The sequence below is a fragment of the Malurus melanocephalus genome, unplaced genomic scaffold, assembly GCF_030028575.1.
Source record: "Malurus melanocephalus ecotype Western Australia unplaced genomic scaffold, MMel_1.1 scaffold_32, whole genome shotgun sequence".
Taxonomy (NCBI): domain Eukaryota; kingdom Metazoa; phylum Chordata; class Aves; order Passeriformes; family Maluridae; genus Malurus; species Malurus melanocephalus.
In genome coordinates this window covers 2,537,072-2,564,729 of record NW_026623264.1, presented here as the reverse complement: position 1 = coordinate 2,564,729, position 27,658 = coordinate 2,537,072, and the positions used below count along the sequence as shown (strand labels likewise).

At 39.1% G+C, this 27,658-nt stretch overlaps 1 protein-coding gene across 2 annotated transcripts; it reads right to left on the bottom strand.

The window, feature by feature from the left end:
• Window positions 1–1,145: 1,145 nt before the first annotated feature.
• On the bottom strand, window positions 1,146–27,658 carry RDH10 (retinol dehydrogenase 10). Of its 2 annotated transcripts, none has more exons than XM_057363936.1 (6): window positions 27,100–27,658; window positions 26,383–26,618; window positions 6,692–6,790; window positions 5,284–5,429; window positions 4,859–4,990; window positions 1,146–2,924 (listed from the first exon to the last, which is right to left on the bottom strand). In XM_057363936.1, the coding sequence occupies exons 1-6, from the start codon at window positions 27,389–27,391 to the stop codon at window positions 2,801–2,803; spliced, it is 1,029 nt and encodes a 342-aa protein (XP_057219919.1). In that variant the 5' UTR covers window positions 27,392–27,658; the 3' UTR covers window positions 1,146–2,800. The 2 variants fall into 2 exon arrangements, with proteins under 2 accessions (XP_057219919.1, XP_057219918.1); XM_057363935.1 differs by having other exon boundaries at window positions 1,147–2,924; window positions 26,383–26,621; window positions 27,100–27,656.

Sequence of the window (27,658 nt, the reverse complement as noted above, 5' to 3'; positions counted from 1 at the left end):
TTTTATCTGAGTTACTTAAACAAGGCTGGCTTTATGTGAAATAATACAGTTTACCAGTCTAATGAGACAAAATTCCCATAGTTTCTGATTATAGTTTTAAAAGAAACTCTCAGCACCACATGGTATTGGCAGCACTTTAGGGCAATAAACAAGGGGATACCCTAGTTCCCACTCCATCTTCAGTCACAAATCTTCTCTTCCTGCTTCATAGGAATCACCCATGCAATTGGGAAGTCATCCAGTCAACARCAAACCTTCTTGGACAAGTAAATTACTTCTTTCCAGTTTTTTTTTCTAAGGTGGGACTAGATGTGACAAGGAGTTCCAGGATAGTTTTCAAAACAGCTCATGTGAATGAAAAACMGTAACAAACTAAATTTTGAGCCTAAATTTAATTCAAGCCTCCAGAAGTCTCTCACTTTGCAAGACAAGTACTACACAGCCTCAAAGATCCTCCCCACAAGCACTAAAGCAAGTCTGATTAAAACTAAAAGGTATCTGGTATTCCTTTTCTCTATGTGTGAGTTTTGAATAGATGATGAAAAGTTAAGGGAATGAATTTTAGAAACCTGCTCACAGAGTGCACCAGCCCTAAGCTACACCCCAGCCATACAGAGAAAAAGTAGTAAAACCTGAGAGAAAAGGTAGTAAATTTAGAGAAACCAGGATGACCACACGTTCAATAATTAAAACAGAACTCCACAAGCCTTAACAGACTTGCTTTAAAAGCAAGTTTCAGTAGTGTAAATTGGCAGGATGCTTTATAGAACACCTTGGTATTTACTTATTTTTCCTTTTCTGTCAGGCTAGTAAGTGTCAAGAATCAATCCATCAAACTTTAAAAGTTGCTTCTTAGTCTGACACAGCAAAAAAAAAGATTGACACATCTTAGGAAAACAAATGTGCAATAAAATGATGGTATGTAACAGAATTAAATTTTTTGTACTTGCTCTTAGTGACTTTGCTGTAAGAACACAGGAGTTAATTTGGCCCTGGGGAAATCTTCTAATGACTTTTTCAAAAGAGCATGGAATTTGGAGTAAGGGTTAATGTAAACATTTTGTTCTACTCTCAATTAGTTTCTGAACAGAGTTAGTTAACAACACTGTTCTTGACAAATACCAATTTTTTTATTTTATATGGGTTCTGTATATACACAGTAATAACTACAGCTGCACTAAAACAGTATTTACTTTTTAACTCACTAAAACTGCATCCACATCACATAATTTTCTCATACACGTCAATGCAGCTCTACAGAACACCAAAATTAATATTCTTCGTAGCCTCTTTGACCAGCTACTTCATCAATGAATTTAGAAGTTAGGAGCTGACAGTGCTGTCTGAAGCCCAGTKTCACAGTACCTACTGATAAGTCTTCAGTGATTACACTGTAAACCATGCAGCTGACAAAGTGGATACAGGAGTTGAGCCATAAATATTTGATCTGTGTTGACACCAAAGAGCTATGGAACAGGCACAAGTAGTTTGTGTTGGTTCACTCTTTAAAGAAACATTCCAGTCACTGTTTTAAGGAAAAGGTGGCTCACTTTAATAACCACAGGCATTGGTCACTATTTAACAAGACATTCTAAAAAAGTAATCACAATTTTTCTGATAGTAGTTTACAAGTGGATGGTATACATTAAGATACAGAGGTAGAATTTCACTTTTACAATGCTTCACTAATACAGATTACCAAATTCAAGGCACAAAATTGTTTGCTTTACAAAAAATACTGTAAAAATGTCATCTGCTGTTCTATGATGTAAGTACAACTCAAAAAGAAAATCTTTACACCCATTCATATTCTGAATGTAGAGTTGCATCAGCCATTATTCTATTTTTCCTTTGCTAATAATTGGCATATGACCAGCACTTACATAAACAGTTTGTATCTCAGCTGAGTTGCTTTGTCTTTTAGGCACAAGTCCAGTTAGAGAATTTAACACAACATCTTCCTTGGAGGGTGGGAGAACTCTGTCAGAAGTAAGAATGAGGAAGAAGAAAGAAACATGTAGTCCATAATAGTAAACTGGACTCTGACATATAGAGGGAAATGGAACAGAGCATTTTTCAAATTAAGTCAACTTGAAAAAAGTCAGATTAAACCACTGACTGCATTCCTAAAAAAACAGATGCCCAGTACAAGTTTGCTCTGAGAGTACGTAAGACATTCATTTGCCTTTGAATCRGCAGAGATTTACAAATTTCTTTTAATCTTTGTTTAAATAGAACACACATAGTTGCAACAAAAGAGAATTACATCACAATTTGGCCATGTGTCCTTTAGAGAACTTGGGTGGACAAGTGAAGAGATGCATTCAGAAACTGTCCTTGAATTTGCTATAAGATCATGGAGCAGTAGCTTAAATTGCAAGATTTCTCTCCCTTCCTAAATAACATAAGGGAAGTCAAACCATTTCTGAAACATTGCATCTTCTAGTTGGAGATAGCTCTTAGAAGCCTTGGCAGACTAAGGAAGAGATATCACACAGTGCATCCCTACAAGTAGTATGACTAGTTTACTGTACATACAGTGATATTCTAAAGGACAATGGTGGCAGCTACATTGTAAATTCATTCGAGTCACCTATCACATTTCCCGAGTATTCTAGTCAGTTTTATTTACAGTATATAAAAATCCATTGATTTTTAGAGTTCAATACACAGGTTTAGGACCCAAGAGAATGCCACAGTAAGATGTTGACATTTGCATCTGTTAGATGCAAGTGCACTTTGCAATTCAGTCATGTAACATTATTGCATTCACCTATAAATGTTAGTCCATCCAAAATTGTTAAATTCCATTTTTTGCTTCATTGTTGTTTGTAGCCTGTTTCCGTTGAGCGATGAAAGGATACATACACTTGTCTGCTCCCAAAAATCGGTACATGCATACAACTGCTTCAAATGGCAGAATACTGGGGAAAAGAGGTTATAGATTTGTTAGAAGACAGCATAAAACAAACTCTCCTTACATGCACTTGTAAACACATGTACTTATATGCACGACGTACTTGATCTCCTTAAAAACTCCACAGCACCTATTGAAGAGTCTTTTAAAAAAAGACTTAAGGGATTTTTATTTCACAGGGATACTTTCAGAGAGAACTGAAATTCTAGAGTCCCAACCACACAAGCAAGCAGAAAGGAGGAAGAAGTTGCTTATTTACATGCTTCCATCTTAGACCAGACTTTCTGTTTTTTTTTTTCACAAGCAGTGTGATAGCTTGTTTTAAAGAAGTGGGGTGGGGAGAGGGGGGCAAGGGCATCACAGAARGCCTGGTAAAAGCAAAGCTTCTGCTAAAAGCCACATCAGCAGAGGTCATCAGACATTAAAGATATTCTTTAATGTGGGATTAGTGCTAGTTAATGCCATTCTTTGATCACTAGATGTCTAACAACCTTGATTTATATTCTAAACTCAATCATCCATCTTCAGGAAGGAAAGTCCAAAGTAAAGAGAGCAATTTCCTTCCCCCCCCAGATAAAATTCCAAGAGGTGATTATGTGATGGGTATCTGGCTATAAATCCTCCCCTTGTTCTCACATGAACAAAATATTGTTTTCATTTCAAGTGCAGTACTAAGGGGTAGTGAAGGATTAAAATGGGACTCCTCAGCCCCTGGAAATAGCAGCAGACACTTGTTCAGTGGCAAGCGGTGCAATTCCAGCCATTAGGAGTAATGACCACTGAAGCACCAAGAAGTAGATGTCACTGATACAGGTGTCCTCAGTGCCAGCAGTACAACTTGTGCAGTGACTGSAGGGCCTTTGATCTAAAGGCTGCTGCCTGGGGCATGGATTATGCAGAAGCTTTGATCTCCCTGTTGGAAGCTGAAGTGTTGAACCAAGAAACCCCGAAGGGCCTTTGATGTGGCTGCTGCTGCGTAAGGCACGGCTTGTGCAGGAAGCACTGAAGCACCCTCTGAGCTTCTGCGTGAAGGAGTTAGTTCTTAAAAATACTGACAGTGGCCTTCATCTGGTGTCAGAATGGACTTATGCTTAATGCTCTTCCACARAAGAGGTGAGTAGTGAAGACACCTCTATTTCTTGGTGAGCCTGTCCACCAAGAGACCTTTGAGTCAGAGGAGAACAAACACCTTGTAAGTGGAATAAAAACCACCAAGGTGCTCAGTTTCAACCAACCATGCAGAAAGAAAATACTACAATGTTATGTTTTATAGGTTCCCCCTACACACCATAGATTTAAAAAAGAAACAGACACATGTGAAGTTACTCTCCATAAATTAGAATTCAAGTGATGTTGCATGATTGGAATTGAAGCAGCTCGTGCATTATTCTGCATCACCGAAATATCAGCCTGGTTATAGGTTAAAACAGTTTTCATCCAAAAACTGCAGTGTGTTAAAATGAAAGAAATAATTCCTTTAAATAGGCCTTTCATCAAACTTACAACTCTGAAAATTGGTYCTGAAAGTGCCAATTTTCAGTTTATCTACCATATCTGTGCAAGTTCTGAAGAATCTGCAGGCAGGGCCTTCTCACACACACTGGTTCTAGAGAAAAGCAGCTAGAGGTTCCTCTGCTGGTAGCTGCCTCATGCCCCATTCCTAAAGAGGAGCTCAAACAGTGGAATTAAAAGTCTGTTGAAAAGAAAATAGGAATCTAAGGAGGATGGAAGGTACAAGAATGTTATAACAAGGATACATAGATACACAGGATCTCAGTTAAATGGAGCTTCCCAAGCAAGCAACCTACAAGCATGCAAGCCAAGAGAGACTCATGAATTCAAGCAAAATGGCACCTATGGCCTGTGTGGGTGGGAGGGTGTTTGCATCCAGAAACTGGACATGCTCGTGTATTTTGTGGATACTGGCACTTCAGTTCTTACCTTTTCATGAAGGTGACCATGTACATGAGGCGAGGTGTGCAGATCATTGGCTGGTCTGTAAGGATGGCTCTCATAGCCTGCTTCACACAGTATTCAGGTTTCAAGGGTGGAAGGAAAGGCTCGATTTCTTTTCTGGAATRTTTGATTAAGATAGATTCATGTGATACATACAGGACCACAGAAGCCTAGTGAACAGTTCATTAACTCAATTTCTCTGGAACTTTTTCATATTCCCTGTTAAGTTGCAAAGACTCTAGCTCAAAACTGGATTGCCTCTGTACAAAATTATAGAAGACATTGAATCTCTAACACGAATGTATACTAAAGCAGATACAATATTTTAGTATTTTTATGGTAACAGTTGAGTTACTTTTAAATACTTTAAAGACACTACAAGCACAAAGCAAAAGCAGAATTCTACTCACCTTATCCTGCACCCTCTAAACATTCCTGTATCTACAAGATAAGGGCAGACTAAAGTAGTTTTGATTCCATCCTTTTCAGCAGCCTTCAATTCATGGCTCAAAGACTCATGGAAACCTACAGCTCCAAATTTGCTGGCACAATAATCCTGTGTTGGAAATGAACGAAGACAAAAAAAAAGGCAAGTTAAAAAAGACAGATATGAATGRTGTTCAAAGCCAGCATACCTGAGGTGATTCTGCACAGATTTTCAAAGCAACAAAAGACACCCACTGAATAGAGCATCACATCAACTCATTTATCACTTTATTTTTGAGGTAATTAGCACAGAATCATGAAAGCAGGAAAGCTGAATGTAGGAGGATATTACCTTGGATTCAAGTCTTTGAATCAGGCAGGCTCACATGACCAGTTACTCCAATTACCAGTTTGCTTAATAATAAATGGTGCAACAAAGGACTGAGATAYCTAATACTACCTTGGGTCAGACTGGAAAAAGCTGGAAGAGCTGGCAGGGCATAGGTGCAAAAATCTTAAAAGTGTTATTTTAAGGTTAATTTCAACAGAAGACACAATCAAGATTTGAGTACTTCTATGAGATACACAAATGCTAYTGCTGTCTATGCAATTATTTTTTATTGTTGTTGAGTTTAGTGTTTTCTGTTGGATCCATTTCTGCTGGTGGCCACACCCAGTCTAGGAAATTAGTTGTAGCTTTCTCAAGACAGTAAACATTCTAAAAAGCCCTAAGTTACACCATTTTCATTCATTTGTGTTACAAAACATTGAAGTTTAAGGTCCTGGATCAAGCATTACCTATATGCAAAGAAGCCTATGCTTATGGTATAATATGACCATTATTATTTTAGACAYATTAATTAATTTTCACAAACTGAATGCTTTTTGTTCACTCTTGCATTTGTATTAATGACTCAAAAACCAATACAAGGTCTAATCCTAACCTACTTTTATGCACCAGACAAGTCTCACAACAGCCACAAGTGAGGCAGGTGAGCCATATATTCTAGAATGTTTGCAGTCACTTCTTCATAGAAAAAAAACCTATTTCTTTTGAAAGCTCTTGCCTTTGGTTTCAAGCTTAGCACTGAAGATCTTGATGGGAGTAGGCTGAATAGCACCTTTCAAGTTCTTAAATTTATCAGGTAACTCAAAGATCATCTAGCACTCTGAAACCCCCAGCCATCCTAGGCTTTTGCTCCAAGTGCCAAGTCCACCACMCAAGCAGATAAATAAAATGCCTGCCCAAGTCCTGTGTTTATATGGTACTCAGCACCACAACCTCCAAATATCTTTGAAGATTTGACCTTATTTTCTCCAGCTGATAATATAAAAAAAACTTATCCTCGACAAAAAGTGCCAAATTTTTGGTTGAATTATAGTCTAACAAACCTCCACTCCAGCAGTACTGAATAACCCCAAGGAACTTGCAACTGTCACAATGTGTCCGTGGTTCATTTCCAGCATCTTGGGAAGGAATGCTTTAGTGGTCTATGAAGAAAAAAAAAATCCAAAGCACATGTAAACAACATAAACAAAAAAAAAAACACTTCATGAACAAGTTGCATTAGCAGGGAGTTCTCAGAATCTCTCAGTTTATTATCAAATGCAGAAATACAATAAATGTACAGGTTTTGAACTTGAGTTTATCAAAAATGTTAACAGAAAATCTACAGCTTGTTTGTGAATTCAGACAGCAAGGATTCTATGTCCAAAAATCCTAAGGTTAAAGGATCAATTGAGCTCAGACATGTTTATTTTTCCACAAGAGACCAGTTATCAGAAGGAGATAATTTGACCTTAAAATGGAAGCCACATTTTTTTAAAGACAGAAAAAGAAATGCAMAGAAATTACACCATCCGGCATACCACTGTTGAGACCTGTACTAATAATCAGTCTAATTATTGACGGTGTTTTTAAAGTTAGATATGGCTGGTTTTATCCAAATAACTTATCACCTTAGGCATTTTATATCAAAAGAAATAGAGGCWGAGTTTTTGCTGGTTACTTTTTACCTACAATAGAGCAAACACCTCTTAGTTTAAATTACTCTCTATCTTTATTAATATCCATAGCATTGCTATAGCTAAAAAGATAATGTATACATTTCTGTTACTAATTCCTTAAGWGTTTCAAAATAAAACAAAAATTCAAAGCAAATCTCAAGATGAAACTTTAACCTCCAATTTTTATGTTTTGATTATAACAAAATTTGCTTCCATTTAAAAACCCAAGTCAGACTTAACACTTTAAAAAAAACTAAATTTTAAACAACACATTGAAGGTATTTGCTGGAAGATCACCCCTATCTTCGTCATGTCTCTCCTCTGAAGCTGACCCAACACTTCCCCATTTTAAGTATTAACCAAAGCACCCTATATGCTATAAAAATCAAGGAAYTAGTAAAATGGTATGTGTAGTTATGATGTACTTCAGCTTTTAGGTTGTCAGTGAGATCACTTTGAAATTGCCCAAGAACTTCAGACAATGCTTTTTAATCACAAACATGACTAGTTAGTACGTTAATCTATTAATGACAGAGCTACTAATCAATTCCAATTCACTCAATTGCATGAATGCTTTACCCTCCCAAAAACCTACTCTTCCCATGTCATTTGTATCCAAACTCAGAGAATGCAAATGCCCCTTAATTATTTCCTACTTGCTTAACTGTTGGTCTGAGTTGTGTCAGCTGCATTCTTAAAAAGACGTGCAAACTACAGCTGAATCCATCTAATTCCATTCTTATGCTGTCTGCATTTTCCAATCACAGACGTCAGGACAGTTTTGCTCTAATGATTTTCACATGTTCTTGTACAACATTTTTGCCTGCAGGTGTTAAATGACTAATCCAGACCTCCTAACACCACACAAAAGAGTGTTTTCACTGGACAGCTGGCAGATGATAGAAGATTAACAGACCTCCTGACTCCTTGCCTTTTCTACTGTTGATTCATACAACTCCTAGATTCTGTCATAACTACACAACAAAGCTAATTATAAAAAATAATCTGAGAGCAGGCTGCCTTGCATTTGTTTCTTTCCTCATGGCAGGGATCTTTAAACCTCTTACACACAGCYTCGGACAAGAATTCAGTTCGCTGTTAAACTAATCTGTGCCAGGCACACAAAGTTTCAGCCTCTCTTCCCATGTTGCATGGCAACAAAGCCCAGTCATCATCGGGCAGCGCCATCCGAAAAAGAGGACGGCACTGAAGTTTTACAGAGTGTTCTTTATTTGCAGCCTGCCTTGCACAGTGCAACACCAACGGTGTGTACTCTAATCCTGCTCCTCCGTGCTATCCCTGCAAGACAGCCGTGCTCCCAGCTCAGTCCTGCTAAACAATTTACTCCACTCCCCAACATTTGTCAGCTCCATCAGCAGTTTCCACTTACGTCTCAGCTATCTGTCCACATCACACTGGAATGACTGATTGCCACCTCGCATTGCCAGAAAGCTTGATAATGCAGACTGAAGCTCTGGCTGCAAACCACAGCARCTACAGAAAAGGGGCCTTGGAGTTTGTCTTGGGGGAGTTAAAAGAAGGGAAAGAAGTAATACATTTTTTTTTCTTAGCACTTTCAAGGCATGAATCAGTATTTTCTTCCAAGAGATGAACAAGCAAGTGCACCAAGCTATTATCTTTACTTTGGCACTGCTTTTTTTTTTTCTTTTTTTTTTTGTTGTTGTTGTTAATATGATGAACTCTAACTAAATGTCCATAAGCGTCTATGTTTAGCTTGGCTGAAGAAGAGAATTTCAGAGTCATATATATATACACACACATATATATATATATATGCACACAGATATATACATATATCTATAAAATGCAACACAACCAGGCTAGTAAATTTCAGAAAGCCCACTCAACTATGCTATACTATWCCAAAGCACAAAGATTAACAAAAAGAGCATTTCCAGAGCTTGTGGCTAAAATAACCTGTTTTCAACCAGATGAAATTGGCAAATACAGCTTGTTGAGGACACTTTGGGGTGACGTCTTTAGCATCTCAAATGCAGACTTGAAAAACTCCCAGCAGCAGAACTACAGACACTTCATGTAACTCATCTCTTAAAAAGCCACTTATGGCTACATYGGAAAAAAACAGCTCCTCTGCTTTAAAGACAATTAGCAATTCATAGAAATCTTTGCATGAGACCTCACTGTTCTGAGACATCTAGTTCAGAGCAAGCCCCTATACTTYGGCATGCTATCCCACAAATCCACTTAAAACTGTGAAGCTGTGGCAGTCTAAAAAGATAGCACAACTATCACATGTAGAAAACTTAGCAATTAACTAACAACATCTCCACTAAAAGGATGTCAGAGAAAGTCATCTCGATTGCTGCCATCCTCCAGCCATCTGCAGCAGCTGGGAGTCAGCACTTGAAAACAAGCGCTGTCAGAGGCAGACACACCCTATGGGGGACACATTTCCAGGCTCAGAGTAAAGGCTTGCCCACTGCTCCTCCCAGCCTCCTCTCGCTGGGAAAAACAATCCCAAAGTGAAGTTATTCTTTCGTGGTAAAAGCAATCCCCAAATAAATCAGTGTTCTTACTGAGTTTCTGGCATCACACACCTCCTTGATCAAAGCAGCTTCCTCCATACTCTGGTTCCCAGTTTTTCTACCCATTACATAAACCAGATCAACCTAGTTTCTCATTTCTAGTTTGTTTCAGCTCCAGCTACATCTGCCTACCAGACCTGAACTATTCTGTGTGCTTGCTGTGCTGCTGACAAACTAGTTAAGAGTTTGACTGGTTTAGGGCAAGATGCCTCCTGGGTGGCCTTCCCATCTGGAGTTTGTCTGAACAGGTACACAGCCCACATTAGYCTTCTGAGGTGATGCATGGACATGCTAATCCTCCATAAAAAAAAAAGTATTAGAAGACACCAAGCAAAAAATGTGTTTTGTCCATGGCATTAGAGGTCATGAACTAGGCCCCCAAAATAATTCAAATCAAGTCAAGTGGTTTAATCAAACTATCTGCCTTCTGGTTTGATCCTTGAAGCTTCAGTTTTACCTCTCACAGCTGCAGAGGAAGACATTTAACCAAAACATAAAAAAACTTGAAGTCAGAGCTGGGTCATTTATTCAAGACAAACATACCACWGTTTCCAACACTGAGGAGAAACCAGTAAATAGAATATAGAGGATGAAAGAAATTGTGTTGTGCTGCATCAGGGTGAACAGTCAGGGAAATTATGCAGTGCCCCACTCAAGAAATGCAAGTTAAGCATCTTCTTTACCTGTAGTTAGCTTTTTTCTTTAAATTAAAAAAAAAAAAAAAAAAAAAAAAAAAAAAAGCAGAAAGCAGACTCCAAAAGCATAGCAAAAACATGACTTTTCTAACCTGCAGTATACTTCAGATAGAACATATGAAGCTGTTCTGAACAGTAGAGCTAGATTTGCCTTTAAATTTTTGGGAACCTGCAGATCAATTCCTAATCTTCTGAGTATTTTCCTCTATGCTTTTCAATATACCAGTAAGACCAAATTATTCTCAGTAGTTGTAACCAAACTTCTATTTCATGTGCACACAGCTTAAATGACTTATTTCTCACAAGTGTGAAACTGAACAAGCATTTACATGTCACTTCATAGCTTTCGTAATCTGTTCTCAACATTTTGGTTTACGGCAAATTAACTTCTAACAGTCTAGCACTTCTTCCCTTCCCTTCCCCAAATTCTTTAGTTCCATTCTTAATGAAACAAAACTCAAAAGATTGTGCAACACAAAGAGCAGCACAGCTGCAATGTCAAGACAAATTAGTCTAAATACAGCAAACGAGAATATGAAGAAATACTGTGTTTGGGAAAGTGATTTTTTAATTAAATTTCAGATTAATTATTCTTAAAGAAGAAAAAGCACCCACAGAAAACAATGTTAGCTGTATGCAGCTCAAGACAATGGATACTGAATACAGGAAGCACAACAAAGTAGAAGAGTATGTGCTACCTCATGTTYAGAGAGTTGCCTTTACAGCAAAAAAAGAAATAAACAGGTACCAATACATAAGGTCCTTTAAGTGTCTCTTTTTCAATACTATACACTTCTTCATACTTTCTGCCTTCTGTCAACAGCCTTTTAAAACTATTTTGATGGCACAGACAACCTGTATTACTGTAAGGTAATACCTTTATGCCAAAATATATGCCAAAGGTCGTTTTTCCATCTAGCTCCTTCAGGTAGGAGCATGGTTATTGTTTTCGAGGCTTATCCAAAGAGTGTTTTTACATCACTAGTTATACATAACAATGGTGTACCGGTGTAACAAAGAAAACATTTTCTCCCAAGCCACAGCTACCCTGACTGCCAGGGCAGCTGCCTAAGAGCACAAGTGAGTGCAGCTCTTGGGTATACATATTTTTCATCTTCATGTTAAAAACTACTCAGGCAGATCCAAGAAGCCAAATTTGTGTGGTTAGACAAGGACCCACATCCAGATATCTCAGGAAACTCAGATACCAGAGACCTCAACAGCCTGCTGCTACATATGGTAACTAATTTGTTAGTTAAACTAAAAGGGACAAGGAAAGTTTTTAATCTCAAATACATATTCTATCCTCTCCCTCCCTTAGCATGGACAGTCAGCCTTCTTTTCTTCCCATTCTTCTTCACAGCTTGCAACACAAAACACTGCAAGTTCTCTTACTCCCGTACAAGACAGCATGTGAACAGTCACTCCACTAGGAGTGACTACAACCAAACCCAGAGATTTCCACGGGCCCAAATTTCTTGTCCATTCCAGTAACTGAAAAGAAATGCACCAAGGTCTGACAGAAAGAGCATCTCCAACTCTTCTGCAGACAGASTGTGGCAGTCTTACCTGTAGTAGGTTTGTCCAAACTATGTGGTATTGCACTAATGCACTACTGTATGTTAAAAGGGAAAGGAAGCTGCCTGAAAGGCAGAAAACCCCGATGGCAAGCTTATCAGTAAACATACTGAAGTTATTTTCAGCTACAGTCATATAGCCCAGCTTATTTCAAAGACAGCCACTTTGCATACAGTTTATAAACACAGGTTTACAGGGAAAGTTATCATCAAATGGTTTTAGAAGAGGCCTTGAAAACAGACCCTAAAATTCTTACTCTCATAGGAGGTTTTATCCAAATCAGGCAATATAATATCCAAAATGCCTCCTCACGCACCAAAGCACGAAGTTGCAAGCCTGCATTTAACCACTTACTTTCCTTCTAGCTCTCATTTGGTTCCAAAGAGAATTGAGAATAATTACTTGTCATTTGCACTATCATCTCAATTACTTTTCCCATATAGTCTCAACATCCTTCCTAAATTCCCATCTACAAGCAACTCTGAAGTGTCATCTTAAGGTGAGATTAGTAATTACACTGAGGCTACATGAAAAATACCAAGTGCCGAGTTGAAGACTAGAGAGACCACACAATACAAAGGACGAGTCTCTGACAGTAACAGGCTGAATACAGCAGGCAGACAAATCTACAACTACTGTTGACCTTGCTAACACACAAGACCAAAGCTGTACTTTAAAGGACCTCAGATGTCTCTAAAGACTGTTTTCAAGAACTGCTGGGCCCCTTCTGGATAATTAGCCACTGTCTAAGTAAATATTTGAATAGCTGTGGAAATTAGAACTATTTTTGATCTTTGGTTTCTATTCTCAAAAAATGATAATGAAAAATAGGTTAGAATTACACAGTTCTTCCTAGAGTAATGAATAAAAAAATAAAGTCATATTTCTCTGAATTTTTTTATAGGACTACCCAGATCCTTTTGAAGAAAAAAGGATTAGGAGATATACATTATGTCCTCAAGCCAAGCTTCCATAGGTGGCTGTGTTAAAAGCAAAAAAGGAAACTATTCAAGGATTGTCCTCAAGTGTGCCTTGCACAGGCCCTGCATTCCAAAAAAAAAGCTAGACCTTCCAATATTTCATCTCAAAAGGAATCCCTTTGTTATTTATCTCCTGTCAGGCAACAAAACCTTCAAGTTCTCACTAGAGGTTTATTTGTCCATTACTTAAAAACCCACTGTTTTGGGGCCATGGGAATTCCTTTAATATTGAACTGCACCAGCAGTTAATGCTTAACATACATGCACAGTAATAATGCTACAATTGCCTTGCAACCAGGAGCTCACAAAATAACAAGACAGGMTTAAAAGTCTAAAATGATGATGAGTAATACAGAAGCAAAGCCACACATACACTCCCCAATACCTTGGATAGCCTACATTAGAAGGCAGTGAAACTACAGATAAATCTACTCAGTTTAAGGAGTGAAGGTAATAAAATAAAGTAAATAACCTAAAGACTTAAGTCACAAATGAAGGAAACTCAGTTTATTTAAAACTGTATTTGATTTACCAAGAAATAAGCCTACTTCTGTCCAACTCTGCATGAAATATTGCATTGAARTACATGAACTCCTAGATTAGTAAAAACATAAGCTATTACTTGGATCACCTGGTCTATAATTGATTATTAATTTATGGAAGTAATTTTCTCTACCCTCATGACCAATCTGCATAGATAAAATCCCCTGCTTCTCCACAAACATATTAAATCAGCTGAGAAGCACCAAAGTTGCACAAAACAAGGAAAAATCTTATTTATGGAAGTTTGTAAGGGATTGTTAGCAGCAATAAGCATCTGTCATGCCATTTGCTAAAGAACAAGTATGTTAGCCCATATTTACATTACTACATTGTTTAGCATTTGTGTTATTTAGGGTTCCATTCCAGAATGTCCCCAGTTTTCAAAGCCAACAGTTACCACTTTTTCCTACGAAGCATTCGGTTATCATAGTGGTTCCTCTTTTACACGAAGTAAACTCATGTTGAGTTTATCAGACAAAAGCTGAAACTGAATTAAGTAGTTTCCTTAATCAGAACTTAGTGCCACAAAGCTGTTTACAATGGGTAGACAGCAAAGATAAGATAAGTAATGCTATTAAACAAAAAAAAAAGCTCACAGGAAACTAATACCACTAGTTATCTCTCAAACATTAATCATTGATTTCCACTCTTTACTACTAGAACTAATTATGCTATGCCTAGGGCAACTGAACACTGACTGACTAAATTGCCTTTTGTAGAGTTTGTTAACAAGGCTTAGTTGAAAAAAGCTGTTCTGYGGAGAGAGGGATATGACAAACGTTTGTGGAAGAACATTGCAACAGAAACTTTTATTACTGTTGCCTTATCACATCACTACATTGTCTCACMACTCCCTTCTTTTAAGGACTTAATTTCCCATGATCTTACCCCAAACTGGAGTAGAAAACTTTGTTCTCCTCATCTGAAGTGTAGGTTAAGCACTCACTACCGAAGTAAAACAATTCTTGCTTCAGAAACTTTCCTCTTAAGCATCAAGGCAGACAAGTTATCATTGTAAGCTTTATAGTGCTCTGTTGCTAATCAAACTTCAAGCTCTCTTCAGTAAAGCTTTTCTGCATCCCCACCAGTGCATCACTACACCATTATTTAGGATAGGGGTTTAGGTACACAGAACACAGGCAAAGGTAAGATCAAAGATTTCCCCTTAAGAACATTCCACTTCTGTTTAGAAGAGTCACTTTTTTATATACTTTCTGTGCATGAAGAAATTCAGGTATTCAAGCTGAACTACTGTTGTTATCACTATACCAGCAAACAGAATTTAGAGCCTTTATGTTATTGGCATGCAGTCTCCACTTTTGTGCTCCTGAGAACTTGTATACTTTTTCTTCCTAAGAGATTTTAAATTTACATKTTTTTTTTTTTTTTTTWTTTCCATCATCAGATGTCAGACCTGTCCTGTAAAGTGTCCAATCTTTCTAATGAGTATATGCCACCAGTCATTTCTGTGGAAACATCTAGCTGCCTTTAAAGGACATGCTTGAATATATAAATACTATAAATGCACACTGACTTGCCCACTTTCACCTGTACTTGCAGATACTGCTTGGTTGATGTATAAATGCTTCCTGTCCATGCACCAGTACAMATAACTGCTTCCATCACTGACTATATATTTGGACTTCTTCCCTCCAGAGTCTGCAAGTCTTTGATTTCATACAGCTGTGAAAAACAAAGCACATTATCCCAGGTTGCCCAGAGAGGTTGTGAAAATCTCCATCCTTAGAGGTATTAAAAAGCTGTTTGGACACAAGCCGGGACAACTGGCTCTAGGTGGCCCAGCTTCAGCAAAGGAGGTGGACATGATGACCTTCAGAGGCCCCTTCCCACCTCAGCCATTCTGTGATTCTCCACTTGAGTACACCAATTCCCTGCTCAACAACCCATTCCCTCTTCCCCTCAGAGAGGAAGAAGTYCATAAGCAGAGATCTTGTGCTCTTTGTCTATTTTAACTGCAAGTTTATCAACACAGAATCTTAACTAACTGGAAGGGATGCTGATTCCTCTGCCACATCTCTCCTGTATCTCTCTGACAGGAGCTCTTGCCTGCAATAAATTATCCTGCTCTGTCTGAAACAGTGTCTGCTCTACTTCCAATTCTTCTTCTCCTTTGGTTTCAAGTCCTTTCAGCTGGAAGGGGGGCCAATGACGCAGTGCAGAGCACCTGGATGAATTTCTAGTGGAATTAACGTTTCAGACAAGTTCAGAACATACATGTACCACAATGTTTTCAAAAACCAATTATGTCCCCCTGGCTACTGCAAGCCCTCCACTAACTACACTAYCTTGCCAGCTTCTTTAGCACATTCTGAGCCCTCACTTTGAATTTCAATGGTTTTAAAGCTYGGTCAGAGCAATCATATATTGGATTCTTGACAGCTACCAATGAACAGGGAAAAAAAGAGTACCTCTGCCTTAGCAGTGTGAAAGTGCAAAACATAAACTGCCAGTGATGTTTGTTGTGAACTTGAAATGCCAAACTCATCTAAAAGATGAGACGGAATAGTAGAGGTTAAGATGGCATGGTAAGAGGGCTGTTGGAGGCCCAGCTATGTGTTTAGATGCCTCACCCTGAAAAACAAGCAAGTCTAGACCAAAGTGGAACAAACAAACTTGCAGACTTCTCCAGACAGCAAAAATTTAGGGCATATTAAGCATGAGAACTGAAGGTTTCAAAGTACTCACTTTCAAAAGCCGACCTCTTCCCTCCTTCCCAAAGGCATTTTATTAGACAAGCTGATATTTATTCTCCGTAAGTCTTAATCTCATTCTACTCTCAGACTATCACAGCTATCAAACCACAATTACTATTAATTTAAATGAAGTATTATACAGTTGGCAAACACTGAAAAGATGCAGCATWAAGAAAGTGAATCCTTCTGCTCAAATCTACCAAGTCAGTATTTGAGCTTTCTACACAGCCAAGACTAAACCAGAGCTCCAACRTGGCTGTGACATTCCTGCACAGATACATTCCTGCAAATTCAGGAATTTAAGTTACAGCCCAAGTAGGTAGCACCAACAACCTTGTGYTCTTCCACAGATCTGTCAGTAAAGATGACTTAAAAACAGGTTTATTCAAAAGTCAAATTTTAAGTTACTTCAGAGTTTTCTGCTCAAGTGATACAGGAAGTTAACACTTGCCTACTTCTTTCCACAAAAGGTGGTTTAAGCCCTGCTGAAGCCAAGTGACTAGAAATTCTACTTTGTTTACATACTGACAAATGGCTGTGTCAAAGGATTTGTAGTGTTTCAGAGCTATGTTGACATTAGTGTAGCAAACACATTAGACCCTCACCTTCATTAGCAAAAGTTTGCAGCAAATGTCCAGCCATTTGGAGAACAGTTATTTATTGCCAGCTATTTGATAATCTTGACAAAAATGAAAACATGCCCCTATGAGTCTGTGAAAAACCCACATAACAAATTCATTTTAGAAAAAACTATTAGATAAGAGCTCAGAATATTCTGTTCAGTGAACAAGAACACAATCCGACTTTTAACGACACATTTTTTCTCCAGTTTGCCATAAGCTTAGTCATCTTCTGGAATATTTAGTAAAACTTGATATTTTAGTCTACAGGTTTCCAAAACATTGCTAGAGAACAGTACTGTCAGAACTACTAATGGAAAGTATGAAGTCATCATTCATATTTTATGATTTATGTAGCAGGCTTTTTAAGAAGTGGCTAAGCAGAAAAGGACTGTCTCATATTTCATAGATACCTTAAGGCCAGTACCTCTGTAACAATGCAATTGCTAGAGTACTTGCAGGCAGACAAAAGCTGAGTCACTTTACTCATCCTGCCCAACTCAATCCCCAAGTCATTGTTTTGAATCATTTGCTTCATAATAAGGGAAGTGATTATGCTATCTCACAAGAGGAACAAGACTAGAAGGAAAGTTTCCCTTTCCACATAGCGGTCTTAGTGGAAACAGAAAACTAGGGATGATTATATAGCTGAATGGAGATTTAGCTTCACTCTTTAGGAAACAGTAAGACCCTAAAAGGCTATCACTTCCTGTGAAGTAATTCACTGAAAGAGAAGTAACACTTCTAAAATGTGTGAAGTTTTTAGGTTTTAAAAAACCCAGGTGTTTGTTTCATACTTCTCCCAATGCTTCCATGAAAGCCTGCGCAGAAAATAAATAGTCTTAGCAGGTAAACTTTTGCTTCATAAACCAACCAAGTATAAAATGATCAAAAGATTCCAGCTAATACAGTGACTAAACCAACAACAYACAATTTTCAAAGATTCTGCTTGCATAGGCATTTTAAACAAACATTAGCAAACTACTCACTTTGTYAGGGRGTGAGTTTTCAAAGACACAAATACTTCCTTTGTCTGTATATGGAAACTATGCTTAYTTCCCACAAGCTAAAACATGGCTCCAGCCTGTTTTTTCCCCTCTTTCTGTGTTASTACAACTGATTTCCAGAGAAGTCAAACAGTGCAGTAGGCACAGAGATCACTGCTCTTGATGATACACAACAGCAATCATAGTATTAGTTCAAGGTAAATAAGCTAGAGCTGTTAACATAACATTATCTGATGTGTACAGAAAACTAGCATGCCTTTATCTAAGGATTTTTAATAGTTGTAATTAAAATACTGCCATCTCTTTGTAAGTAAAATTGTTACATTCAGCATATACATAACCAGCACTGTTATGTCAATGGAGGATTTGCTACAGCTTGAAATAATTTATGACTACTTAACCATTTAGAGGATGTAAATCCTACTCAAAAAAAAACCAAAAAAAACCCCAAAACCAAAAAAGGGGCCAAGAATGAGGTTTCACTAGGATAGTTGCAGAGKCCCTGTTCAGCTACGTGATTTTACCCTATGCCTCCCCACCTTTTCCCTGACATACTGGCTACTCCAAGTCTAAAATGCTGATGAGGTGATTCTAGTCTCCAAGCAGAAAAATGAATCAACTTGAACAAGAAAATTAGCAGCTTTCCTCCCTGCCCTGCAGACAAGTAGTGAGATGAAGTATCTCACCCAAACATCAGCTCAACACACAAGGTAAGATGCAGATTCAAGGGATGGTCCTATGAGACAGACTGCCATCACTAAGATGCCTTGTAGTTTCATGCTAAATCAACAGAAATTTTGGAGAAGTTACTTTTAAACACACACTGAGTTTTTTCAAAACAACGCTAAAAGGGGGAGTGCTCAAGAAGCTGTCACACAAGTTCAAACAGATGGCAGAAGCAACCAGCACCAGGGCACATTTAGGTGCAGAATTCAACAGCCAAACAAACTTGAATTTCAAAAGGCTCACACCAAGTCAGCCACCTCAGCTCCACAGCTGTTCCAGCATTCCTTGGCCTATCATGCCCTCCCATCCCAGTTGTGATAACTTACTCATGTCAAGTGTTAATTTGACTGACATATAAATCATTATACTAATATAATTATTTACAAGAACAGAGTGTTCATTCAGAAGTGTAAGCACAGATGTAAGTCTCTCCCCCATTTGTGACATATCCTCTTTCAAACTAAACCCTCAAATCCCAAAGATTCATAGAATCTCAAAGTCCATGCCTACTCACCTATATTGTAAATGCATTTTGAAAGACTTTGTAACAGACTAAGAAATCTGAGACCACAGATAAAAGTATACAGCACCATGTGTAAATCAGCTTCAGTTTGCCTTTGCAGAAAGGCATCTGCCATTTTTCACAAAAGACAGACAGGTATCAGAAATGAAGTTTTACCATCGGTGTCAATAGCCAGAAACCTCAAAGGTCAAAAGGAGCAAGGCTTATCAAGTGAGTGATGCACTGACTTTTACATACAGAGAACTGTGGAAAGATTTAGTACTAGAGATACATAACAAAAACCTTTTCTCCCCACAAAAAACCCCGGAAGTGAAATCAAAGCATGAGAAGCACTGGGAGAATATAACAGTTCACAGCTGATAAGGATAAAAGTAGAAGAGATTTAAGAAGTGCAGTGCTAAAATGGCAGGGATGGTGCTAGAAAATGTAACATTAATCTTGCCCTAGCCGGTCTAGTCAGAGTAATTGATGACACTGAGAGGTATGTAAAAGGATCTCTTACCCACACAGAACAGTTAAGACAGGTCTTAGGCAGTGATGCAAACACTGGGTTRTCAGGACACTTAGCTGCAGCATAACTAGGATTTCTTTTCTCCACCATTGAGCACTCAAACACAGACGTCTTCTAAAAATCTGATACGGTTACTTGGTTATTAAAGAAAGTTAATAACATAATGACATAACATTAACTTAGCTACTTGTCATAAAAAAAAAAAGTGGATGTTACTTGTAGAGGGAAGAATCTTTAAACTCGAACCTCCCTTGCCCTCCTAACTCCTAGCCACAGGACAAGAAAGGCATACACATGGTCTATTAGATGAGTATTTTACCAAAACATTGAAGAGCTGCTCTTTCCACTTCTAGCAAGGTTAGGCACCACACTGGCAAAGCCCATCTCACATTCAAGGTTTTCCTGTCTCCCCACATCCTTCACAAGTAACAAAGGCAGGTCAGAGGTTTTTGCTTATTCAGCTGACCTACCGCGCTCCATAAGAAGGAGGAATATAAYCATCACACTGATCACTCATCCAGGACCATGCCTTCAGAGAAGATTAGCAATCCTGAAAACATTCATACAGTTTGCTGACAAGCCTCCAAACCTCAGAAAAAGTAACAACAGACTAAAGAGTGAGATTATCCCAAGTGCCTTGCAAGTTTGCTCTGCAAACTACACTGCAACTCCAGCTTCATTGCAGATGGATGCAGAATTGCAAGCCACTTAATAACTAATACTTCAGATGTGTTTCAAGTAGTCTGAGTCTTGGCATGATCTGTTCAGGACAACTTTCCCTTTCCTTAACTGAACTTTCACAATGCTTTTCTGTGAAATGCATTACTGTTTTCACCTAAATTCTTCAAGATTAATATAGGTTAATGCATGGAAGTAACTGGCTGATCACACCTTATGCTACCATCCTGGACATGAATCTGTCCACAGGCAACAAACAATCCACGGGTCACAATCTGAGARTCTCTATTTTCTGTTCTTGGAGACTCTAAGATCCATGCACCTTTCAAATGGTGCAGCAAATTAAATTCCGAAGTATGTCTAGAGAAGCTCACAAAAGCTCAGGTGCAAGTGAAGGAGTTTAAAGAAAACATTCTGAAAAGTCATTTTGAAGTTGTTAACTGGCTGGAATGAAAATGAAATATTTTATATCATCAGTGAGAACATAGGAAARTGCATAAATTTAGATGTCATTTGAACAAAAGAAGTCAGCATTCTCCATYACACAAGGAAAATGCTCTAGCACAGCAAGTATATGTAGGAAGGCTGATGTCATAACACATTCAAAGAACCCTCACTATGATTTTCCCCCAGCCCTGAGTGTTGATAACTAACCAAGAGTGCTGTAATCTATTCTGCTCACACTCCTTGACATGTAACTACTTATTTACATCAAAACACGTCGACAATAAAGAACCAGGACAGAATCGACTTAATAACCCTTAKGGACTAGAGATGAGAAATGTGGAACAGCTACAGTTTGGTGGGCAGCACTGTGGATTCCCAATTATAGATGCTCAAACTCATGATTCCTGCAYAAGGCAAATGAAGAGGCGTTTTGCGTAAGACTAAGACCTACCTACCACCCCATCCCTACAYGCTCAATTATGCATGTTGACTCTTCAGACAAATATATTGCCTGAAGATTCATTTTTATCCTCTTCCATTACTATTCTGAAACTGATATAAGAYTGGTGCTATGGTCAAAGCTCAGACATACAGGTACCTAAGGGTTTGGGTTGGTGTCCCCATCAAAAAGGGAAAACTTAAAAAAAAAAAATAACCAGAAAAAGAAGTTTTTGAAGTGATCACTGCAACTAAAACATGATTACAATGCTAAGCTACATATACACACAAATTGCAAGATACAGGCTACAAAATTAAAGACTGTAAGCTGGTGACTGACAACTGTGCTTGAAACAATGCTAGTYCTTGTAGACCATAAATTCATGAGGAAGCTCTGAATCAGTAGTCTTGTGCCCACTTTAACTCCAGAAATATACATCCACCCCTTTATTTTCCAAAACTTGTGTTAACTRCATTGCCTTATAAAATGGGAAAGGGCAAGTTTAGATAGTATTTTCTCATTTGAWAGATTCCTTCTAATTTCTTGAGATATTAACCCACAAATATATGAATAACAGAACGATACCAAAGCATTTATAAGTTTTAAGTATGACTAATATGACTATTTCCGTAGCTAAAGTATGATCGCTTTTTCCTTCATACTCACTACCCAGCATGCTACCACAGTATAYGAAACACATGTGCTGTCCAGGGTAATTTACTGGTGGCATGTAGCTGGAATAATTGTGCAAGGGAAGAGTTAGTTTTGATGATACTTTTTGGATCACATGCACATGTTTTCCTTGAACTTGATCMGATTCATTTTTCAAAGGAAAAAGTCAAGAACATGTATATTAAACTTTGTAAGTGAACTTGTGCATCTTGGGGTACATCATCATGAAATGAAAAAAAAAAAAAGCCACCACCAAAAAAACCCCGAACAATTAAAGCTAACTGCACTTACCCAATATAATTGGGTGGCCTGGCCTATCAGTGGAATATTGTCTCTATATTTGATCTTAGGTGCTAGAATCCTAAATTAGTTAACAAAAATTAAACTGCTATGAAAACAAGCCACAAGACTCAGCATGGTGTAGTTTCAAATAACATGAGCTGCTTTTTCTTCTCTAGAAGATGCCATGTGCATACTAACTATAATAACTCTGCATTTGAACTAAACAAACTATAGGCATAAGTGAGCTTCATTTAACATGGGGAGCATGAAGGGAAAACAATACATAAATACCAATACATTATAGATAACTATAACCTCTCTGAGGCTTTGGCAATCCTGTCAGTCTAATGAGACTGATAAGTACAGCAGCTGCAAAAATGGGTATTTTATTTAGTAACTCTGTATTAACCATCTTCCCAAGGTATATTTAAATTTCAGAGGTTTTCATGAACACCCGAAATACCTGAGGAATATTTCTCTCATTAATAAGTATTTATGTCCCCCTGTACCAATGTCAGGCCATCTAAAAAATTGCTTCAATTCCTAAGGAGATGCTAGAATACCTTCAAAAAAAAATCAAGCAGCCGTAAATAAATGAACATAACYACTACATCTAAGAAAGCAACACACAAGTCACTAAACTCTGGGCCCTAGTCTCTATATGGATTTTTTTTTTTTAATATGACAGAGCTGGAGCAGAATGCTTTTGCTTCCCCCTTATGGTAAGTTGAAGAGTTCTCTAGGAGGAATGCTTTAAGCTGAAATATCCGGAGTGTCCACATAACAAGGAAACAGATCACCGACCTTTCAGAGCTGARTAATGAAGAGCTGTGGTACAGAAGGATCTTCATGTCACAGTTTCAGAACCTGCTCATTGCCCTGCACTGGCCCCTTCCCCAGAGACCTAAACTAGAACTTCCCACATATTATAGTGATGCCCAATATTAGTATCTACTTATCCAGCAATAGATTATTCTTCCAGAAAAAAAAATGTTAGAGTAGGTACAAGATTCTCAAATTGTCCCAAAATTATGAATTTGTAGTTTTATTCATTACAGCACCATTATCTCAACCACAGTATTTTGATACTTAAACTGTATTGTAAAACTACAAGAAAAAATCCTATTCCTATATTTGCTAAAATAACAGCTTTAAGTTATAATGTGACTTAACATTTTTTAAATTTGAATCCTGACATATCACAGGAAGAAAATTTCCTGTCTGTAGAAGTTCAGTTGTAGTAATTGACAAGTGCAGCCAAGTAAGTTATTATTCTTGCAACAGACTGGCAGGAAAGATAGTGTTACACTCCTGCTACAATTTTATGCATCTGCAAATTATAGTAAACCAGAGCTGGCTTATTTCAAACTGRGAATGGATTTTGTCCCTATGTTTTCAATATCAGAAGCATTCAAGTTATCACAGCATGAAATAACAGGTTTTTAATACTGCAGTGGATTTTATGCTGTGGAAATTGCTACATGATGCAGTGGTGACATGTTTATATAGAACACTCATAGGAAAGATTACACAAATCATGCATGTCAGCAAAATGGAAAGCATCTGTTTAGGCTGTGGCATGCTGCTAAGGCTCTCTTGACTGCCAGTTTGTGATATGGTACACAGCCCAGTTGGAGTCACAACAGCAAAACGGTGACAGATTTTCATGTCACTGCCTACTGCAGAAGTTGGGCAGCCTTCCGATGGTAGCTGCTAACATAAAAGCGAGATCACATCACCTGCACTCTGCATGGAGAACAGGCAATTAATCTGATGTCAAATGTTTCAAGGGACAGTACTAGAGCCCTATTTTCAGTTTTTATATAGAAAAACACTGAGGCTTGATTAATGATCAAGGGATGAAAAAAATTTTCCCCTGAACCACATTAAAAAAAAMYWAAAAAAAAACAACATACCAAAACCTCAGAAAGTACAGACACTCAACTACTGAAGAAATACTACATGCAAGATCCATGCCTTTACAAAATCCATTTACAGCTTTTTGGACTAAACACCCTCCAACAATACTTAAAAGTCTACATAATGCTCCAGAGCATTAGCTTTGCTTTTGGACCACCAGTTAGCTGACACGGAAAAGACTAGCTGTATAAGACTTCACACATCTAGACACATTGTTCTATTTAAGTCAGCACTGACTTGCAYCAAAAAAGTTGGCTTAAAATCAGCTGATTCAGATGATATCTTATGAATTAAGTAGTATTATTTTCAACAGAAGTCCACCCACTATTGGTCAAGCCAACCTTTTCTGGGATCATGAAGGGGAATACAGGGAAAAGACCTCTGCCAGCAACWAAAATAAAAGGAAAAGCAAAGCAGGACACAAAATCTACAGGAAGTTTACATTTGAATAGATTCGCAATTAAATATAAAGGGTGTTGACTGCTTCTTTAAAACTTAAGCCAAGATCTCAAGTTCCGCAGTCCAGACATAGMTATACCTTCTCAGAATAATTTTTTTCTTATTTTTAAAATTAMAGTGAGTTCACACTAACATTTAGAGATGAACAGAACTGTTATAGAAACCCAATCACAGCAATACTAGACTCTAAGTTTAGTTTTCTATTGCTGTAAGAGAGTCAGAACACACAGAGTGCTTTAAAAAGGTCTCTGAAACTGTTATAAATAAGTGTATGACTTAGGCCTGAAGGAAGAACAGCTGGAGAATTTAGGATCCTCCCATATTTTAACTCATGGTGATGTCATAATTTAGAGTTCTTGGAAACTGTCAATTCAACATTTAAGCTACATCAATAACAGTCATTAAATCTACTACACATCTCTATTGGCTTGAGCACCAATTTAACTTTTAATAAAGGGTGCACACAGAACTGTTAATTATAATAAGTCACATGAGCCCTCTCACAACCTCTAAGATTGCTTTAAAACATGTACTTTCAGAGTTTCAAAACATACTATCTCCTGTGCACTGAAGTTTAAGCACTCTCTGCAAGCTTTACAATACATTGGAAAGAGACTACTCTGCCATTAAGTGTTTCACAGTGCAGATTTGAAGGGGCTCCTTTAGGGTTATGAAACAGCATTTCATTTCCATGTTAAAAAAGTTTGGTTTGGGAGGGCCTTCTAAGTTCTGAAGATGAAGCATTTTACAAAATTTTATTATGAAAAGGTAAGATCAGTCAAAGAAGGTTTAAGTTGAAGTATATTTCAGATTGCTTAATCCTTTCATTGTTATGCAAGTGTATTTCATAACCTTATTTGAGGAATCAAAGAACAGTTTTAATACTAACAATGGTCTCAGTCTGACAGCTAATGCTAAGCCAAGTGTGCATCATGCCCTCCTTCAACACTCCAATTTATRTAACTCCACACCACCATTGGTTTAAAAATAAACTACACAGGAAAACAAGGTTTAGATGGACAAAAAGAGTAAGATCACATACTTGATCTCCTTAATTAGCATCTGCCAGCTGTAGAGACAATGCCATCCCAGAAACCATAGTAAAGATTTTCTTACTTTTACAGGCAGCCCCCAGAGAAAGCTATGAGGACAAATATGCAGGATTCCTGAAAAAGTGTTCTTGGCTTGATTCTTGAGAAATCTTTTTCGCCTTTCCTCTCAGCCTTCAAAAGGAACAATTTGCCTCCAAGGCAATTCAAACAACATTTTCAGCAAGAGTTTTAAAGATTTTTTCCAGAAGTGTGTAAGTTTGCTTTTGCAACTTTCATTAAAGCAACATCTTAAAGCTGCTACTATGCAGAAGAATATGTGAGGAAGACTGAGMAGCCATTCATTAACAGTAGCAACCCTTAAGCAGATTCAGAGATTATTTCTTGCAAAAGATTTAACATCCAGAGCTACAGAAATGGCCATAAGACTTAGAACTCTGGATTCTAGGAGGATACAACTGATTTAAAGCTATTTGTTAACRATCTTAATGTGAGCATTCCTGTTAAACAGAATAGTCAGTTCAAAAGAAGAAATCCCCAAAGCAGTGATCTGGCAAGTGGAAAGAAGCAAGTGCAAAACTCAAGGAGATAGGAGTTTGGCAACAGCAGTTCATTTTCCAAAATAAATTACAAAAAAAAAAGCAATAGAAAGGAGTTTATAGTTACCCAGAAATGTGCGTGACAGTTAACCATCATGGTCCTCTCAATAAGCTCATCAGGACACTCCAGAAGATGGTGCCCGGAGACCACACCGGCGTTGTTAACTAGGAGAGACACCTCGCCAACCTCCTTGCGGACCCTCTCAGCTGTCAAGTAGACATTCTCTCTTTTGCCCACATCACAGGTGTAYGTGTAAACCTGCAAGTTGCAGTGGGGCAGCACATCTTTCTCTCCATCTCCAGCTACTGAAAAACAGATAAGAGAACAGAAGGGGTGGGGGGCAAAGTTCTTGCTCATATTTTAACATTCAAACAAGTAGTCAGGAAGAAACAGCAAATACAATTCCAAACCACCGAAACTTCTATTTACTTTGGTGTCACYGCAGTATACCAGGACTCGGCTATTTACTATCGCTGCTAAGTGCTTTAAGAAAAGCTGCAGGTTTTAAAGCCGCTGCTGAAGTCCGAGGCTCCCCGAAGCAGGTCTGAGCTCACCGCTGCGGGCACAGGGCCGGCTCCGGATGGCAAAAGCACCGTCGGGGGKTCCGATTCCCCTGCGCCCGGCGGGTACCAGCACGGAGGCGCTCTGAGGGCCCGCCGCAGGTGARCTCTGCTCCGGGCTGGACCCGCCGGGCGCGCAGCCCCCGCTCCCTCCGYCCCGGGCCGGGGCCGGGCAGGTGAGCGGCGCGGGCGGCGGGGACAGCGCAGGGAGCCCACCGCTTACCTCCGGGGGCGGCGGCGGCCGCCTCCTCGGCCATCTCCCGGTAGATGTGCCGCACCATGCCCGCCGTCTCCTCGTTGCTCTGCGTGTTGATGTCCCACAGCACCAGCAGCGCCCGCCGCCGGGCGAACTCCAGGGCGAAGAGGCGGCCCAGGCCGCTGCCCGCCCCGGTGATCAGGCACACCTGCCCCGCCACACTTTTCTCTTTGGGCCGCACCAGCCACTTGGCCGCGGCCAGCACGAACGCCCACAGCACTCGGAAAGTCACCACGAAGAACTCCAGCAGGATGTTCATGCTGCCGGACCGCGGGGCGACCCGCGGGGCCGGTGGCGCGGAACCTCCTCTCTGCCCGGCTCCCCGACCTGGAGCCGCCGCTGCCCGGGACCGCCCGCTGCGGGCACCGAGGGAGGCTCCGCTCACGGGGGTCCCGCCGCCGAGCTCCCCCTCTCCGTGCCGCTCGCCCTCGGAGCCCCGCGCCCCTCCTCGGTCACACACGCCTAGGACGGAGCCCGGACACGGCGCTGCCCACCCGCCGCCTCCCCGTCCTGTCCCGTCCCGCCC